Source organism: Lithobates pipiens, unplaced genomic scaffold, assembly GCF_037356315.1.
Source record: "Lithobates pipiens isolate NorthernLeopardFrog02 unplaced genomic scaffold, aLitPip1_a1.2 Scaffold_126, whole genome shotgun sequence".
Lineage (NCBI taxonomy): Eukaryota > Metazoa > Chordata > Amphibia > Anura > Ranidae > Lithobates > Lithobates pipiens.
In genome coordinates, this window is record NW_027507714.1 from 1,055,105 (window position 1) to 1,075,059 (window position 19,955).

Here is a 19,955-nt window from a genome sequence, read left to right on the forward strand (position 1 = left end):
TTAACAGTGGGGGACGGGCGGAAAGTTTCCTTATTCCCATTGAAGGACGGAGGATCAATGCAGAGCTCATAGAAGGCCAATCACATCTCACAGCATCAATATTTACCGAGATCACAGGTCAGGGACCCGGGATTGTCTGATTACACCCATTGTGTGCCCCCCCCCCCTTTGTGTGCCCCCCTCCCCCCCCCTTTGTGTACACCCCTCCCCCCCATATGTCAGAGCACAACACAGACCTAATCTCAGTATGGACTCTGCACAGTACCACTTCTCTTGTCCTGTATGCTGGCTGATATATTCTGCAGATTATTCTACCACTGACCTCTCTACAGAACATCGCTTCCCCCCACCCCCTCCTGACAGATCCATATTGATATATTCTGCAGATTATCTCACCACTGACCCCTCTACAGATCTGCAGAACATCACTCCCTCCCATTCAGTATGTGAGAAGACAATCAGAAATCTGGGAGTGGTGACGTGTAGCCCCGCCCCTGTAGGCGTGCTCTCAGGCGTACAGGTGAGTGCTGTCATTGGATGGAGGTCAGGTGATCGGTGTAAGTGATGTTTCTGTGCTTCTCTAATAAGAACAAATTTGTATGGAGGCTCCTGTCCACCCCCCCCCCCCTCCATCTATCCCCCTTCTCCTGCTATGGGGGCTCTTGTTTGGCTCCACCCCTTCTCCTGCTATGGCTCTCCAGTCTATGCCCCTTCTCCTGCTATGGGGGCTCCAGTCTATCCCCCCGTCTCCTGCTATGGAGGCTCCAGTCTATCCCCCCTTTTCCTGCTATGGCTCTCCAGTCTATCCCCCCTTCTCCTGCTATGGGGGCTCCAGTCTATCCCCCCTTCTGCTATGGAGGCTCCAGTCTATCCCCCCTTTTCCTGCTATGGCTCTCCAGTCTATCCCCCCTTCTCCTGCTATGGGGGCTCCAGTCTATCCCCCCTTTTCCTGCTATGGGGGCTCCAGTCTATCCCCCCTTTTCCAGCTATGGGGGCTCCAGTCTATCCCCCCTTTTCCTGCTATGGGGGCTCCAGTCTATCCCCCCTTCTCCTGCTATGGGGGCTCCAGTCTATGCCCCCTTTTCCTGCTATGGGGGCTCCAGTCTATCCCCCCTTTTCCTGCTATGGGGGCTCCATTCTATCCCCCTTCTCCTGCTATGGGGGCTCCAGTCTATCCCCCCTTCTCCTGCTATGGCTCTCCAGTCTATGCCCCTTCTCCTGCTCTGGGGGCTCCTGTCTATCCCCCCTTCTCCTGCTATGGGGGCTCCAGTCTATCCCCCCTTCTCCTGCTATGGAGGCTCCAGTCTATCCCCACTTTTCCTGCTATGGCTCTCCAGTCTATCCCCCCTTCTCCTGCTATGGGGGCTCCAGTCTATCCCCCCTTTTCCTGCTATGGGGGCTCCAGTCTATCCCCCCTTTTCCTGCTATGGGGGCTCCAGTCTATCCCCCCTTCTCCTGCTATGGGGGCTCCAGTCTATCCCCCCTTCTCCTGCTATGGGGGCTCCAGTCTATCCCCCCTTCTCCTGCTATGGGGGCTCTTGTTTGGCTCCACCCCTTCTCCTGCTATGGGGGCTCCTGTCTATCCCCTCTTTTCCTGCTATGGGGGCTCCTGTCTATCCCCCCTTTTCCTGCTGTGGGGGCTCCAGTCTATCCCCCTTCTCCTGCAATGGGGGCTTCTGCCACCCCCCTTCTCCATCTATGGGGTCTCCAGTCTACCTCCCCTTTCCTGCTATGGGGGCTCCAGTCTATCCCCCTTCTCCTGCTATGGGGGCTCCAGTCTATCCCCCCTTCTCCTGCTATGGGGGCTCCAGTCTATCCCCCCTTCTCCTGCTATGGGGGCTCCAGTCTATCCCTCCCTTTTCCTGCTATGGGGGCTCCAGTCTATCCCTCCCTTTTCCTGCTATGGGGGCTCCAGTTTTTCACCCTTCTCCTGCTCTGGGGGCTCCAGTCTATCCCCCCTTTTCCTGTTATGGGGGCTCCAGTCTATCCCCCTTCTCCTGCAATGGGGGCTTCTGCCACCCCCCTTCTCCATCTATGGGGTCTCCAGTCTACCTCCCCTTTCCTGCTATGGGGGCTCCAGTCTATCCCCCTTCTCCTGCTATGGGGGCTCCAGTCTATCCCCCCTTCTCCTGCTATGGGGGCTCTTGTTTTTCTCCCCTTCTCCTGCTATGGGGGCTCCAGTCTATCCCCCCTTCTCCTGCTATGGGGGCTCCAGTCTATCCCCCCTTCTCCTGCTATGGGGGCTCTTGTTTGGCTCCACCCCTTCTCCTGCTATGGGGGCTCCTGTCTATCCCCCTTCTCCTGCTATGGGGGCTCCTGTCTATCCCCCCTTTTCCTGCTGTGGGGGCTCCAGTCTATCCCCCTTCTCCTGCAATGGGGGCTTCTGCCACCCCCCTTCTCCATCTATGGGGTCTCCAGTCTACCTCCCCTTTCCTGCTATGGGGGCTCCAGTCTATCCCCCCTTCTCCTGCTATGGGGGCTCCAGTCTATCCCCCCTTCTCCTGCTATGGGGGCTCCAGTCTATCCCCCCTTCTCCTGCTATGGGGGCTCCAGTCTATCCCTCCCTTTTCCTGCTATGGGGGCTCCAGTTTTTCACCCTTCTCCTGCTCTGGGGGCTCCAGTCTATCCCCCCTTTTCCTGTTATGGGGGCTCCAGTCTATCCCCCTTCTCCTGCAATGGGGGCTTCTGCCACCCCCTTTCTCCATCTATGGGGTCTCCAGTCTACCTCCCCTTTCCTGCTATGGGGGCTCCAGTCTATCCCCCTTCTCCTGCTATGGGGGCTCCAGTCTATCCCCCCTTCTCCTGCTATGGGGGCTCTTGTTTTTCTCCCTTCTCCTGCTATGGGGGCTCCAGTCTATCCCCCTCCTTAATCTATGGGGTCTCTAGTCTACCCCCCTTTCCTGCTATGGGGCTCCAGTCTATCCCTCCCTTTTCCTGCTATGAGGGCTCCAGTTTTTAACCCTTCTCCTGCTATGGGGGCTCCAGTCTATCCCCCCTTCTCCTGCTATGGGGGCTACAGTCTATCCCCCTTCTCCTGCTATGGGGGCTACAGTCTATCCCCCCTTCTCCTGCTATGGCTCTCCAGTCTATGCCCCTTCTCCTGCTATGGGGGCTCCAGTTTTTCACCCTTCTCCTGCTATGGGTGCTCCAGTCTATACCCCCTTCTCCGGTTATGGGGCCTCCAGTCTATCCCCCTTTTCCTGCTATGGGGGTTCCAGTCTACCCCCCCTTTTCCTGCTATGGGGGCTCCAGTCTACCCCCCCTTTTCCTGCTATGGGGGCTCCAGTCTATCCCCCCTTTTGCTGCTATGGGGGCTCCAGTCTATCCCTCCTTTTCCTGCTATGGCTCTACAGTCTATCCCCCCTTTTCCTACTATGGGGGCTCCAGTCTATCCCCCCTTTTCCTGCTATGGGGGCTCCAGTCTATCCCCCTTCTCCTGCTATGGGGCAATGACACTCAGCCCACTGTGTTCTCCTTCCCAACTTCATAGTGAGACGTCCTTATTCCTGGGCTTTGCGGACACTGATTGGCCAGGTTTGGCCTCCATGTTGGGTTCTGTATGGGATACTTTTCTCTTCTGGACGGTTTCCCCTTCTCCTGGTCCGGGCAGAACGGACACCCAGGATCAGGAATATGGAAGACCTCTGGAAGCTTGACCTGAAAAATAAACTTCTTGTTATTGCAGTGTGTGCCGGGATTGGATGAAGTCTTCCAATGTGGGGACCGTCACCATGAAGCTGGCTGACATTTCCATTGTGTGATGTGCCCATCCCGTACAATCTCCTGTCTTCTCTCAGCAGAATGGAAGACCAGACTTGCTGAAGTGTGTTGTGCAGAATGCAATAACCACCTAAGAGTACTCTGCGCCACTGCTGGCTGAGCCTGGACCAAGGGTAAGTTGTCTGCCCTTCCGAGAGGAGGGGGTGGTAAATTGTCTGCCCTTCCGAGAGGAGGGGGTGGTAAGTTGTCTACCCTTCCGAGAGGAGGGGGTGGTAAGTTGTCTGCCCTTCCGAGAGGCACCACATCATTGGTATCAGTGGAAGGAACAGTGCCACATCATTGGTATCAATGGGAGGAATGGCGCCTCATCATTGGTGTCAGTGGGGGGGGGAATGGCGCCCCATCATTGGTGTCAGTGGGAGGAATGGCGCCACATCCTTGGCGTCAGTGGGAGGAATGGCGCTCCGTCCTTGGTGTCAGTGGGAGGAATGGCGCCCCATCATTTGGTGTCAGTGGGAGGAATGGCGCCCCATCATTTGGTGTCAGTGGGAGGAATGGCGCCCCATCCTTGGTGTCAGTGGGAGGAATGGCGCCCCATCATTTGGTGTCAGTGGGAGGAATGGCGCCCCATCATTTGGTGTCAGTGGGAGGAATGGCGCCCCATCATTTGGTGTCAGTGGGAGGAATGGCGCCCCATCATTTGGTGTCAGTGGGAGGAATGGCGCCCCATCATTTGGTGTCAGTGGGAGGAATGGCGCCCCATCATTTGGCGTCAGTGGGAGGAATGGCGCCCCATCCTTGGCGTCAGTGGGAGGAATGGCGCCCCATCCTTGGCGTCAGTGGGAGGAATGGCGCTCCATCCTTGGCGTTAGTGGGAGGAATGGCGCTCCATCCTTGGCGTCAGTGGGGGGGAATGGCGCCCCATCATTGGTATCATGGACAAGAAATATGCTCCATTGTTGGAGTCAGTGGGCAGAATAGTTTTTCTTATCAGTGGGTAGAATAAAGCCTGGCAAAGGGCTGCGGTTTGGAGACCCCTCTAGATAATAAAGTCCACAATTCCAAAAAAACGCACCAAAGATAGATAACTGACTGAGCTGAGAGTCTTTAACACTACAGATTGTACGTCTCTTCACTCTAAATACCCAACCAGGTGCTAATCTACAAAATTATTAGGAATTTGTTGAACATGCGATTTGATAAAAATACTTCAATTAAGTTCTGCAAATCCACCTCAACATCATAGGGTTTAAAAAAAAAAAAGTGTTCAAAGGTGGATTTCCCTGACCTCGTGTGCAACAACTGGAGCTCTACAGACCATCCACCACCAGCACAGAGCTATAAGAAACAAGAGCGCTGCATTGAAAGTCATCATACGCTCTACTGATCATATGAGACACAAGCTCGGTCTGGCATTGGGATTTGAACCCAGGTCCCCAAAGCCACAGCCATACACCGCCCTGACATCTAAATCCAACGAGTCTCATTCGTTCCCCTCAATCCCTGGTATCGGCTATAATGGCCTTCTATGGCCACTCCATGAGTTAGCACACCACGAATCACCATCAACATTCACCATGAGGAATTGGCGATCAATTGAGTCTGAGAACGATGAGTCTCATCCCTTCCCCTCAATCCTGGTATGATGGCCTACCATGAATCCAAGGCCACTCCATGACTGAGCACACCATCAGCCTTGGCTATAAGTGATCAATTGATGTAAAGCTGGCTGGGGGCCTCAGAGCAGAACCTACCGTAGAAGAGAAGATATTGTAAGTCCCACTTTTTGTTCTCTTGGGTTAGATGGCTGGTAAAATGATTGGCGTGTGTAACGCGGACCATTTTACATTCAAGAATTTAGGGATCACATTTTCTTTATGAAGTCTTAATTTACTAAGCCTTGATGTGAAGGGCCCGGCGGCCGAACACTGAAGTCCAAGCTTTGCTCTGGCCTAGGGGGTTTCTCAGCCAGCTGGTGACTCCACCATCATCTTGGTGTTTCAGGTTCGAATCTCGGCTCGGGCTTGTTGCATTTTTATTTTCCCCTTTGTGGCTCTTTTTATTCCTGAAATAGTAGAACGAACACCCAAGACATCGAGCGGAGGCGAGTAGCTCAGTGGATAAGAGCAGCAACCAGGGCGCCATGGACTCAAGTTCACATCCAGTAGTCCCCAGGTCACGTCTCTGAGTGGATTGGGTCGGAAGGGAATCACTCACTGACAGAGGCCGTGTTGACTTGAGTTCAGATCTCGGAGTGAATTGGGCGGATGCGAATCACTCAGTGATGGAAGGACCAGAGACCCGTCATCAAATCCTGCAGACCCCATGCTCAAATCTCTGAATGAAAGCTTGGAGGCCATGGACAACCCACCAGTCTGCTCCAGTCCCAGGTCCCCACCGGCCTGTAATGAGTGTGGGCATCACATTAGGTTGTGGACACCCTGCCTCTTCCGTCCACGGTCTGTGACATCACTGCAACATATATAATTAGAATGGGCTGTCTTACCGGGGTAGCCCATTCCAAAAGCAGGGACTTAGGTTTTTATATGGCCTCACCCCTATATATATATATATATATATATATATATATATATATATATACACCCCCACAACCCAGGTACTGGGCAGTACCCAAACCCTAGTGGTGGGGGCCTCAAACATTTCCCACCATCTTATTCCATTTGGAGGCAACCAGGGCAGGCCTGCTCAGGGATTTGAACCCAGGTCTCCAGCAGAGCCAACCAGAGCTCTTACCCGATGAGCTATCACCGCTTCACACCAACTGACCTCCTCGATGTTCTACTTCAGGACTGAGTAGATACTAAGTAATAAAAAGGAACCAAAGTCTCAGATGTGCGATGGCGCCCCCCGCTGGCTGCTCAGGTCTTGCACTCAACAACAGAAATATCAACTCTACACGATGGTCAGCATTGGAGACACAACCCCCGATTGTCCTGGAACACCAACCCCCAACCCACCCCCCCCCCCCCCCCCCAATACATACATATTTCACTCTGAGTGAGAATCAGTTTAAGTTAAAGGGGTTGTAAAGGTTCGTTTTTCATTTTCTAAATAGGTTCTTCTAAGCTAGTGCATTGTTGGTTCACTTACCTTTTCCTTCGATTTCCCTTCTAAATGTTTTTTTTCCTTTGTCTGAATTTCTCACTTCCTGTTTCTCCTCAGTAAACTTCACACCATCATCCGAGTGGTGGTTAGTCAGCCAGAACAGCTTACTGAGGAGGAACAGGAAGTGAGAAATTTAGACAAAGAAAAAACAAACATTTATAAGGGAAATCGAAGGAAAAGGTAAGTGAACCAACAATGCACTAGCTTATAGGAACCTATTTAGAAAATAAAAAACGAACCTTTACAACCCCTTTAAGATGATAAAAGTTGAGCAAATCTCCATGTCCCTTTGCTGTTCCATATTTCAAGTGATAACTATATAAAATATTCTCTCTATGACAAATGCAAAGTACTGATATAAAAAATCATCCAATAGCTTTTATCGTTAGCGGCGCTCCTATCAAATTAAAATGAACAGGAGAGCCGCTAATGAGATTGAATTGCTATTGGATGATTTTTATATCAGTACTTTGCATTTGTCATGAAGAGAATATTGTGTATTAGATTACAGAGCAACCTGAACCATTGTTTTTATTTTATTTTGTATTATTTTTGTATATTTGTGTTTTTCTATTCAGAGTTTCTCTGCACCATGGCGCTGAGTGAGGAGATTGTTACATCTTTTGCGCCTTCATTGTTTTTCTTTCCTCCTTATAAATGATAACTTTATATAAAGAAGGTTCCCCCGGAATGGAAGAGCGATACATTGTATCTAGAGAAAAGCCGATTTTTCAGCTAAGTTTCAGATTTTTGCAACCAATCAGAATTCTACGTCTCTAGTACAGGGATACCACGTATGATCCAATAGGAAGAGAACAAAACCAAAATAATGAAGGAAAATAAATCAGAAAACGCAGACAAAATTCAGGCCAAGGCTCCGCCCCTTTATTGGATTTAATTATTCAATTCAATTAATTATTGTACAGATCATTCATCATATATAGTTATTTATGGTCTCCGTCTCTTGGGGGGGGGGATACTTCCTGTAGGTATACAGCGCAATTCTGACAGAACGTCTCCCGAATCCATCGTCACCGCCAGACCGTCTCCAACGCGAAATATCTGGAAGAAACACCAACACTGAGAACACAACCCCCCCCCCCTCCCCCCAACCCCCCCCCCTCCGAAAAGATCTGACCACTGACAGCTTCCACCGGAGCTTACCGAGAGTTGGGGTCAGGCAGCTGTGTGGTCCAGTAGGTGGCGCTCCAGTTCCTTGGTGACGGTATACTCTGAGATACAAGATATAATAATTCACATCTAGACACGGAGGGGAGAGAAGGGCGACCGATAAGAGGCATGGAGGAGAGATTAGAGGAACTGAATGTATTCCCTCTGGGGGGTGGAGGGGGGATATGATCTCCATGTATAAATATATAAGGGGGGGGATATGATCTCCATGTATAAATACATAAAGGGGGGGGATATGATCACCATGTATAAATATATAAGGGGGGATATGATCTCCATGTATAAATATATAAGGGGGGGGATATGATCTCCATGTATAAATACATAAAGGGGGGGGATATGATCACCATGTATAAATATATAAGGGGGATATGATCTCCATGTATAATATATAAGGGGGGGATATGATCTCCATGTATAAATATATAAGGGGGGGATATGATCTCCATGTATAAATACATAAGGGGGGGATATGATCTCCATGTATAAATACATAAGGGGGGGGGGGGATATGATCTCCATGTATAAATACATAAGGGGGATATGATCTCCATGTATAAATACATAAGGGGGGGGGATATGATCCCATGTATAAATACATAAGGGGGGGGATATGATCTCCATGTATAAATATATAAGGGGGGATATGATCTCCATGTATACATACATAAGGGGGGGGGGATATGATCTCCATGTATAAATACATAAGGGGGATATGATCTCCATGTATAAATACATAAGGGGGATATGATCTCCATGTATAAATACATAAGGGGGGATATGATCTCCATGTATAAATACATAAGGGGGATATGATCTCCATGTATAAATACATAAGGGGGGATATGATCTCCATGTATAAATACATAAGGGGGGGATATGATCTCCATGTATAAATATATAAGGGGTCCATATAGTGAACTTGCTGTTGAGTTATTCCTTTTATGGTCATCACAGAGGATAAGGGGGCGCTCTTTACATCTAGAGGAGAAGAGATTTCATCTCCAAATACGGAAAGGATTCTTCACAGTAAGAGCCGTGGAAATGTGGAATAGACTCCCTGCAGAGGTGGATCTGGTCGGCTCTGTAGATTGCTATAAGAAAGGTCGGGATACTTTCCTGAATGTACAGAATATATAGGGGTGACATTTATAGGGAAAGGTGATCCGGGGAAATTCGATTGTCTCTCGGGGGATCAGGAAGGAATTTTTTCCCTGCTGTAGCAAGTTGGATCATACTGTGCCAGGGGTTTCCCCTCTTCTTCTGGATCAACTGTAAGTATAGGATTGTGTATATGGGATTGTATGATGGACTTGTTTTTGTTTTGTTTTTTTCAATCTGAATAACTGTGCAATTCTCACGATCACCAGCAGATGGCAGCAGATCCCTGGTAATGGATGGTCAGCTCCTGTGTACAGTGAGGGGTCACATGACATTGGTGTGTATAGTAAGGGGGCGGAGTTATATCCGGACAGCTCTGGTCTCTCCGCCCTCTGTGTGTATGGAGGAATCTGTCAGGTGTTACATTGTTGCACTTTATAAATCTGATGTGTCACTCGATGGATTGTCTGTGGCCGGCGTGTGACACGCACGCCCCCTGGTGTCACGTATTGTTCTCAGGGTGGTGATGGGTTTTGTGCTCTACGGGTTTTAGATGTCATATTCTACCCATAGAGGCAGCTATACTGGTTCATTACAGGTGCGGACTGTGCTGCCTGATGGGAAGCGCCGCCCAGTGACTGCACTTTACTCCTCTGCAGAGTCACACTGTGCGGATGATCGATCTTTTCTCATCATTTATCTCTTTGCCTGACATACCATTGGCCACTAGAGGGAGCATTTCCACCCTTTGTATGGGAAACCCCATTGTGCAAATATGAGACAGCAAATGTGAACTGCTGAACATACTTAGAATACTTTTCAGGTAACATTCTAAAAGCTCACATTCTGGGGGGGGGTCATTCCTGGCTCCACCTTCATCGGATTGCAGACTCTGGACCCCCCCCCGGGGTGATGTGGAGTATAAATAGCCGGCAGATACATTACGTTTCCCTGAGTCAGGGCGAAGGATTTATTTATAATCTGTGTTTACCAGCGATGATCCCCTCGTGGAGCGGCGCCTGCACAGCGCGTGGCATCGGCGTGACGATTAATGGTCAGATAATAAATGCGGACTGATATCCCGCGCTGAGCTCCCAGCGATCGGATTATCGCCATTCCGGACTCCGCCCTCTTCTTTCCAGACAAGAAAAAAAAAAAACATCAATCGACTTCAACCAAAAGACACAAAAATAATAATAAAAATGATTGGAGGTGATAAGGAACGACATGTCTCGGGGCCCCGCCCCCCTCCCTGTACTGAGGATCGATATGATTGGATGTTCTTAGGGATAGAATTGGGCAGACGCCATTAAATAAACCATCTGCCATACAGATGACATACACGGCATTGAGTGGCAGAAGGAGTCACCAATTGTTGGGCCCCCAATTCACCTACTGCCCCAGGTAATACATTTACTCTCCTCTCCACTGAATGAAACACAGGGCACCTGACAGTGGGGGGTCCCAACACCAAAACTAAATCTGGGGACACCCTATGCCCACTTTTAGAAAGCGCAGGGGTCAGGGGTGTGTAATGTACAGAGCGCAGGGGGTCACGGGTGTGTAATGTACAGAGCGCAGGGGGTCACGGGTGTGTAATGTACAGAGCGCAGGGGTCACAGGTGTGCAATGTACAGAGCGCAGGGGGTCAGGGATGTGTAATGTACAGAGCGCAGGGGTCAGGGGTGTGTAATGTACAGAGCGCAGGGGTCAGGGGTGTGTAATGTACAGAGCGCAGGGGGTCGGGAGTGTGCAATGTACAGAGCGCAGGGTCGGGAGTGTGCAATGTACAGAGCGCAGGGGGTCGGGAGTGTGCAACGTACAGAGCGCAGGGGGTCGGGAGTGTGCAACGTACAGAGCGCAGGGGGTCGGGAGTGTGCAACGTACAGAGCGCAGGGGGTCGGGAGTGTGCAACGTACAGAGCGCAGGGGGTCAGGAGTGTGCAACGTACAGAGCGCAGGGGGTCGGGAGTGTGCAACGTACAGAGCGCAGGGGGTCGGGAGTGTGCAACGTACAGAGCGCAGGGGGTCGGGAGTGTGCAACGTACAGAGCACAGGGGGTCGGGAGTGTGCAACGTAAAGAGCGCAGGGGGTCGGGAGTGTGCAACGTAAAGAGCGCAGGGGTCGGGAGTGTGCAATGTACAGAGCGCAGGGGTCGGGAGTGTGCAATGTACAGAGCGCAGGGGGTCGGGAGTGTGCAATGTAAAGAGCGCAGGGGGTCGGGAGTGTGCAACGTACAGAGCGCAGGGGTCGGGAGTGTGCAATGTACAGAGAGCAGGGGTCGGGAGTGTGCAATGTACAGAGAGCAGGGGGTCGGGCGTGTGCAATGTACAGAGCGCAGGGGGTCGGGAGTGTGCAATGTACAGAGCGCAGGGGGTCGGGCGTGTGCAATGTACAGAGCGCAGGGGGTCGGGCGTGTGCAATGTACAGAGCGCAGGGGGTCGGGAGTGTGCAACGTACAGAGCGCAGGGGGTCGGGCGTGTGCAATGTACAGAGCGCAGGGGGTCGGGCGTGTGCAATGTACAGAGCGCAGGGGGTCGGGCGTGTGCAATGTACAGAGCGCAGGGGGTCGGGCGTGTGCAATGTACAGAGCGCAGGGGTCGGGAGTGTGCAATGTACAGAGCGCAGGGGGTTGGGAGTGTGCAATGTACAGAGCGCAGGGGGTCGGGAGTGTGCAATGTACAGAGCGCAGGGGTCGGGAGTGTGCAATGTACAGAGCGCAGGGGTCGGGAGTGTGCAATGTACAGAGCGCAGGGGTCGGGAGTGTGCAATGTACAGAGCGCAGGGGGTTGGGAGTGTGCAATGTACAGAGCGCAGGGGTCGGGAGTGTGCAATGTACAGAGCGCAGGGGTCTGGGAGTGTGCAATGTACAGAGCGCAGGGGTCGGGAGTGTGCAATATACAGAGTGCATTGAATAATCCAGCCTCCCTGCCCCCCTCTCCTTGCACACATTACAGCCTCTCTCATTACAGATGAGTATTTCACAGATACGGCCACTGATGGGCGTGGTCAGGCATGGAATGTCCTTTCATAGGCCTCCTGTTCCTGAAAGTGGGGAATACATGGCTGGGGGGCGGGACTACTTTGACAGGTGGGATGGGATTGTAGGTGGCGCCACTTTCCTAGTCTCAGAAGCTCACTATGACATTTGCAGGTGGTGGGCGTGGCCTGCTTCTAAGATGAACCCGCCCCCCATCCCGGATCATAGGACTATTGATAAAACAGCGGGACTGGCAGTTCCCCCCCCCCGACTCCCGGCTCGTCTCTCTCTGTAATAACAGAATAGTAAATGACATTGTATTGGTCGGCGCCCCTCCACAGACACACAATCTCATCTCTGGAGATGTTCACAAATATTTTGTATTGTTGGAAAAAAATAATAATAATAATAATTCAATCATCAGATTTTCATACAATCAATATTCTGGCTTCACAAATATCAGAGAAATCACAGAAAATATTTATCAGAAAAATATATTCATCAGCAGGTCCAAAAATCATTGGAAACGTTCGTCTCCATTTTATAACAAAGTATCAGCAGGAGAATCATCCCATTGGTTGGATGTCACAGAGGGGGGCGGACTTAACGATCGTCAGCAGAAATCTGGGTGCAGTGTCCACCAATGGGGTCCAACGATGCCCCTCCCCCCCCGACCCCTGAATTACAGTGATATTTTAAGCTCCAGAGCCCCACCCCCACGGAGCAACAAATAGTCCCTCCCCCGCTGTAAACGTGTCCATCCTATCACCAGCTTGCACAGTTCCCAGGACGGCGCTCTTCTTCCTCCTCCTCCCTCAGGAGTCAGTCCAATCCAACATGGCGGCAGCGGCGGCAGGGTGCGGCGTTTCCAGGCACCACACAACCCTCGGCGCTCCAGGTGGCGGCACGGCCCCCGCGCTCAGTGGTGTTGGTAGTAGTATGTAAGTTTTCGCAGCTCCTCCCAGAACAGCAGGCTGAGGATGGTGTGGGGTCCGAGGCGGACATAGGCCGGGACGATCCCCTTGTAGAGAGCGAGGACGCCTTCTGTGCGCGTCACCTTCACAAAGCAGTCCAGGAAACCGCGGTACAGCCGACCCTGCGCACACACAACCGTCACCGAGACATCACACCAATCATGGTCACAAATCATTACCTGCACCTGTATAGGATTACTACCCCTCCCCCCCCCCCCTCAATTATTGGATGGGGGGTTACTAGTGCCTGAAATCCCCCCTCCCCCCACGCCAGCTGCTCTATTACAAAGAAACAAAAATATTCTTAAAGTCATTGTAAAGTCTCATTGTTTTCCCATAAACATTAACAAACATGTAACACTTCCCTCCTCTAATGGATATGCAGAGAGCGGCCCCGATCCTCCTCTTCTCGGGGTCCCTCCTCTTCGCTGCTCCCGTCCCCTCCCTCCTGACTAGTGCCCCCAAAGGAAGAAGCTTTCTATGGGGGGGGGGGGGGCGCGCCTCCGCTTCCTGTGTCCATTCAGACACGGAGCCCAGGTTCGGCCCCGCCCACTCTCTCTCCTGATTGGTTAACTGAATTTGATTAACAGCGGCAGGAGCCAATGGCACCGCCGCTGCGTCTCAGCTAAAGAAGTCCCGGATGGTCGAGGGACTCAGAGATCTCTGGATAGAGAGGGGGCTCAGGTAAGTATTGGGGGCCGAGGGGGGCTGCTGCACACAGAAGGCTTTTTATCTTAATGTAGAGAATGCAGGGAGGATGGAGGAAGGGAGAAGGAAGGAGGGAGAAGGAGTAAAGGAGGATAAGGGAGAAGAGAGGAGGAAAGAAAGTGAGGGGGAAGAAAGGAAGGAAGGAAGGAGGAGGGAGAAGGAAAGAGATGAAGGAGGAAAGGAGGGGGAAGGAAAGGAGGAAGAAGAGAGGAGGAAATAGAGGGAGGGGGAAGGAAGGAAGGAAGGAAGGAAGGAGGGAGGAAAGAGAGGAAGGAGGAAGAAGAGAGGAGGAAAGAGAGTGAGGGGGAAGGAAGGAAAGAGGAGGGAGAAGGAAAGAGAGGAAGGAGGAAAGGAGGGGGAAGGAAAGGAGGAAATAGAGGGAGGGAGGGGGAAGGAAGGAGGGAGAATAAAGCAGAAAAGGAATAGGATGAAAGAGGATGAGGAGGAAAGAGGATGAGGAGGAACAAAAGAAAAATAAGTCCCTGTATTACAAGCACCTTCTGCCCCGACAGTCACTTTAAGTCAAAGCTGGAATCCCTCCGGTATAAATCCGCTCTCTTCCCAAAACATAAAAGAGAACCTGTCACCAAGATCCGTTCATTACTACACTGCAATGGTGCCCCCGGGACAGGCGCCCTTTACTGCTGCCCATTCAGGATTGTCACTACCATCCCCCGAACAATTAAAAGTTCACTTACCCGTCCCTCAGCGTCCACCGGCTGGTTATACAAGCGGGTGCTGACTCGCAGCCGCCACCCCAACACTGCTGATCATACCGGCAGCCAGGGGCACCAACCAACTGTCATCCGGGAACCACTGCAAGACAAGGAGGGAGGAAGGGAGGAGAAGGAGGGAGGAAGGGAGGAGGAGGAGGGAGGAAGGGAGGAGAAGGAGGGAGGAAGGGAGGAGGAAGGCAGGGCAAAGGAGGAGGAAGAATGAAGGAGAGGAAAGAGTGAGAAGGGAGAAGGAAAGAGGGAGTGAGAAGGAAGGAGGGAGGGAGAAGGAAGGAGGGAGGGAGAAGGAAGGAAGGAGGGAGGGAAGGAAGGAAGGAAGGAGCGAGGGAGAAAGAGAAGGAGGGAGGGAGAAGGAAGGAGTGAGAAGGGAGGAAGGAAGGAGGGAGGAGGAAAGAAGGAGGGAGGAGGAAAGAAGGAGGGAGGGAGAAAGAAGGAGGGAGGGAGAAGGAAGGAGGGAGGGAGAAAGAAGGAGGGAGGGAGAAAGAAGGAGGGAGGGAGAAGGAAGGAGGGAGGGAGAAAGAAGGAGGGAGGGAGAAAGAAGGAGGGAGGGAGAAAGAAGGAGGGAGGGAGAAAGAAGGAGGGAGGGGAGAAGGAAGGAGGGAGGGAGAAGGAAGGAGGGAGGGAGAAAGAAGGAGGGAGGGAGAAAGAAGGAGGGAGGGAGAAAGAAGGAGGGAGGGAGAAAGAAGGATGGAGGGAGAAGGAAGGAGTGAGAAGGGAGGAAGGAAGGAGGGAGGAAGGAAGGAAGGAGGGAGGGAGAAGGAAGGAGTGAGAAGGGAGGAAGGAAGGAGTGAGAAGGGAGGAAGGAAGGAGGGAGGAAGGAAGGAAGGAGGGAGGGGAGAAGGAAGGAGGGAGGGAGAAGGAAGGAGGGAGGGAGAAGGAAGGAAGGAAGGAGGAGGAGGAAGGAGGGAGGAAGGAAGGAGGGAGGAAGGAAGGAAGGAAGGAAGGAGGGAGGAAGGAAGGAGGGAGGAAGGAAGGAAGGAAGGAGGGAGGGAGGGAGAAGGAAGGAGGGAGGGAGAAGGAAGGAGGGAGGGAGAAGGAAGGAGGGAGAAGGAAGGAGGGAGAAGGAAGGAGGGAGAAGGAAAGAGGGAGAAGGAAAGAGGGAGAAGGAAGGAGCGTGAAGGGGGGAGATGGAAGGGAGAAGGAAGGAAGGAAGGAGGGAGGGAGAAGGAAAAGGAAGAAGTGAGAAGGAAGTGAGAAGGAAGGAAGGGTGAGAAGGAAAGAAGGAGGGAGGAGAAGGAAGGAAGGAGGGGTGGAGAAGGAGAAGGAAGGAAGGAGGGAGAAGGAAAGAGGGAGAAAGAAGGAGGAGATGAAGGAGGGAGGAGGAGAAGAGAGGGAGAAAGAGAGGGAGGGGGAAGAAGAAAGTGAGGAAAGTAGGGAGGAGAAAGAAAGAAAGAAAGAAAAGAAAGGAGGGAGGGAAGGAAGGAGGGAGGAAGGGAAGGAAGGAGGGAGGAAGGGAGGGAGGGAGGGAGAAGAAAGCAGAAAAGGAATAGGATGAAAGAGGATGAGGAGGAAAGAGGAGGACGCGAGGAACAAAAGAAAAGAAAAGAAGTACCCTATTACATTGCAGCGCAGGCCTTCCTCCATTGAATTATTAATATACAGATTTTGTAGATTGAGATTTCTGCCTTTGGGTCAACATATATGAAATTCTCACCTTCCTCTTCTTCACCCATTCCTTGGCGTTGGCGAATGTCGCCAGCTGTACAGCTGAGCCCACCATGACCCGAGGAACCGCGCCGTTCCCCCGCGCCACAGACCCAGAATTCCCTGCTTCTTGTAGATGGTCTCAAAGGCGGAGCTGACACTCTGCGGAGACAAAGAACAACTCCAGATATATTCACTGATAACATTTCATTATTATATAGAGATGAATATTCCATCCCTGACCTCTCCGCAGAACATCGCTCCCTCCCATCCCCCTCCTGACATTATATATATATATATATATTCGGCAGATTATCCCATCACTGGCCCCTCTACAGATCTGCAGAACATCGCTCCCTCCCATCCCCCTCCTGATAATATATATATATTCGGCAGATTATCCCATCACTGACCCCTCTACAGATCTGCAGAACATCGCTCAGAATTTGGTGTTGATGGTTTCTCGGGTGTTACAAGCATTAGAGTTGTTGTTGTCGGCCTCTCTGCTCAGACTGGGAGCTGGCCAGGTGCCGCTCCTCTAACTGGTTCTGGCAGTTATCAGGCCAGGTACTCGGCTCCAGCACTAGAACAAAGGTGAATGGAGGACGGAAAAAAACAAACAAATACAAAGCAGAGAGCGGCCGAGTTTTACAAGACGAGGTCGCTCTGCTCTTGTGGGACTACAACTGCCAGCATGACTGGGGCTGGGATGCTGAAACTTGTAGTTCAACATCTGCTGGTGAGCTGTGGCTTCCCCACAATATATGTCAGAGGAGACTAAAGAAAGAGGAGAGAAGTGGAGTGGAAAGAAAAAGAGGGAAGGGGAGGAGGGAAAAAAGGGAGAGGAGAGGAAAGAGAAGAGGAGGAGAGGAGAGGAGAGGAGAAGAGGAAAGAGGAGATGAGAGGAAAGGAAAGGAGTAGAGGAAGGAGAGAGAAGAGGAAAGAGAGAGGGGAGGAGAGGAGAGAGGAGAGGAAAGGAAGAGAGGAAAGGAAAGGTAAAATGAAAGAGGAGAGGAAAGAGGAGAGGAAAGAGGAGAGGAGAGGAAAGAGGAGAGGAGAGGAAAGAGGAGAGGAGAGGAGAGGAAAGAGAAGAGGAGAGGAAAGAGAAGAGGAGAGGAAAGAGAAGAGGAGAGGAGAGGAAAGAGGAGAGGAAAGAGGAGAGGAGAGGAAAGAGAAGAGGAGAGGAAAGAGAAGAGGAGAGGAAAGAGAAGAGGAGAGGAAAGAGAAGAGGAGAGGAAAGAGAAAGAGGAGAGGAAAGAGAAGAGGAGAGGAAAGAGGAGAGGAGAGGAGAGGAAAGGAGGAGAGGAAAGGAGGAGAGGAAAGGAAAGGAGGGAGAGGAAAGCAAAGGAAAGGAGGAGAGGAAAGGAAAGGAGGAGAGGAAAGGAGGAGAGGAAAGGAAGAGAGGTTAAGGAAAGAGAGGAAGGAGGAGAGGAAAGGAGGAGGAGGAGAGGAAAGGAAAGGAAAGGAAAGGAAAGGAAAGGAAAGAGGAGAGGGGAGAGGAGAGGGGAGGGGAGAGGGGAAAGGAAAGAGGAGAGGAGAGGAGAGGAAAGGGAAAAGGAAAAGAAAGGAGAGGGGAGAGGAAAGAGGAGGGGAGAAAGGAGAGGAAAGGAAAAGAGGAGAGGGGATTGAAAGAGGAGAGAATAGGAGAGGAGAGAATGAAAAAGGAGAAGAGGAGAGAATAGAAAGAGGAGAGAGAGTCTCTTCTGCAGTGACATGCCTGTTGATGGATACCTGGCTGAAAAGCACAGAACGGGTGATGTGTATATACTGGGGGAGGGGTGTATACTGTACATATTACAGGCAGGGAAGTGAAGGATCAGAGCAGGTGGGGGATGTGTATATACTGGGGGGAGGGGTATATATAGTGGAGGGGGTGTACAGTGGTGTGAAAAAGTGTTTGCCCCCTTCCTCATTTCCTGTTCCTTTGCATGTTTGTCACACTTAAGTGTTTCGGAACATCAAACCAATTTAAACAATAGTCAAGGACAACACAAGTAAACACAAAATGCAATTTGTAAATGAAGGTGTTTATTATTAAAGGTGAAAAAAAATCCAAACCATCATGGCCCTGTGTGAAAAAGTGATTGCCCCCTAAACCTAATAACTGGTTGGGCCACCCTTAGCAGCAACAACTGCAACCAAGCGTTGCGATAACGTGCAATGAGGCTTTTACAGCGTCCTGGAGGAATTTTGGCCCACTCATCTTTGCAGAATTGTCCTAATTCAGTTACATTAGAGGGTTTTCGAGCATGAACGGCCTTTTTAAGGTCATACCACAACATCTCAATAGGATTCAGGTCAGGACTTTGGCTAGGCCACTCCAAAGTCTTCATTTTGTTTTTCTTCAGCCATTCGGTGGTGGACTTGCTGGTGTGTTTAGGATCATTGTCCTGCTGCAGAACCCAAGTTGGTTTCAGCTTGAGTACACGAACAGATGGTCGGACATTCTCCTTCAGGATCTCTTGGTAGACAGCAGAATTCATAGTTCCTTTATCGGGGCAAGTCTTCCAGGTCCTGAAGCAGCAAAACAGCCCCAGACCATCACACTACCACCACCATATTTTACTGTTGGTATAATGTTCTTTTTATGAAATGCAGTGTTCCTTCTACGCCAGATATACTTGGACACACACCTTCCAAAGAGTTCACTTTTGTCTCATCGCTCCACAGAATGTTGTCCCAAAAGTCTTGGGGATCATCAAGATGTGTTGTGGAGAAATTGAGACGAGCTTTGATGTTCTTTTTGCTCAGCAGTGGTTTTCTCCTTGGAACTCTGCCATGCAGGCCATTTTTGCCCAGTCTTTTCCTGATGGTGGAGGCATGAACGCTGACCTTAACTGAGGCAAGTGAGGCCTGCAGTTCCTTGGACGTTGTTGTGGGGTCTTTTGTGACCTCTTGGATGAGTCGTCGCTGCGCTCTTGGGGTAATTTGGGCGGCCGGCCACTCCTGGGAAGGTTCACCACTGTTCCATGTCTTCGCCATTTGTGGATAATGACTCTCACTGTGGTTCGCTGGATTCCCAAAGCTTTGGAAATGGCTTTATAACCCTTTCCAGACTGATAGATCTCAATTACTTTCTTTCTCAATTGTTCCTGAATTTCTTTGGGTCTCGGCATGATGTGTAGCTTTTAGGCCGGGTTCACACTGCTGCGGGGGAGATCCGGATGTGATTCGCACCGCAAATCACATCCGATCTCCGTAGCGCTGCGAGTTCAGCCATACAGATAGTATACAGATAGTATGGCTGAATTCGCATCGCTCCCGCAGCAAACTCGCACGGGACCCTTTTTTTGGTCCGCAACAGAATCGGATCGCATGGGTGTTCACACCATGCGATCCGATTCCTGTGCGAGTCGGCAGATCGCACTGCGATATGCGGACGGATCTGGGGGTGTCATTAACATATCATTGACACTCCCAGCCGTCCGCATAGGGCAGTGTGAACTGCCGGCGGGAGTAATGCGATGCGGGAAAACGCCGCAGATTCGCGGCGTTCCCGCATCGCAGCGGTGTGAACCCGGCCTTAAGGATCTTCTGGTGGACCTTACTGTGTCAAGCAGCTCCTATTTAAGTGATGCCTTGATTGTGAACAGGTGTGGCAATAATCAGGCCTGGGTGTGGCTAGAGAAATTGAACTCAGGTGTGGACAACCACAGTTATAGTATGTTTTAACAAGGGGGGCAATCACTTTTTCACACAGGGCCATGATGGTTTGGATTTTTTTTCACCTTTAATAATAAACACCTTCATTTACAAATTGCATTTTGTGTTTACTTGT

The 19,955-nt window shown here is 51.1% G+C and overlaps 1 protein-coding gene across 1 annotated transcript; it reads right to left on the reverse strand.

Moving 5' to 3' along the window:
- Positions 1-12,479: 12,479 nt before the first annotated feature.
- On the reverse strand, positions 12,480-16,435 carry SLC25A34 (solute carrier family 25 member 34). Its single transcript, XM_077474736.1, is given in 6 exon segments — positions 12,480-13,213; positions 14,498-14,543; positions 14,545-14,615; positions 16,188-16,276; positions 16,279-16,339; positions 16,421-16,435. Coding segments are annotated over 6 exon segments (459 nt in total). The 3' UTR covers positions 12,480-13,036.
- Positions 16,436-19,955: the final 3,520 nt, after the last annotated feature.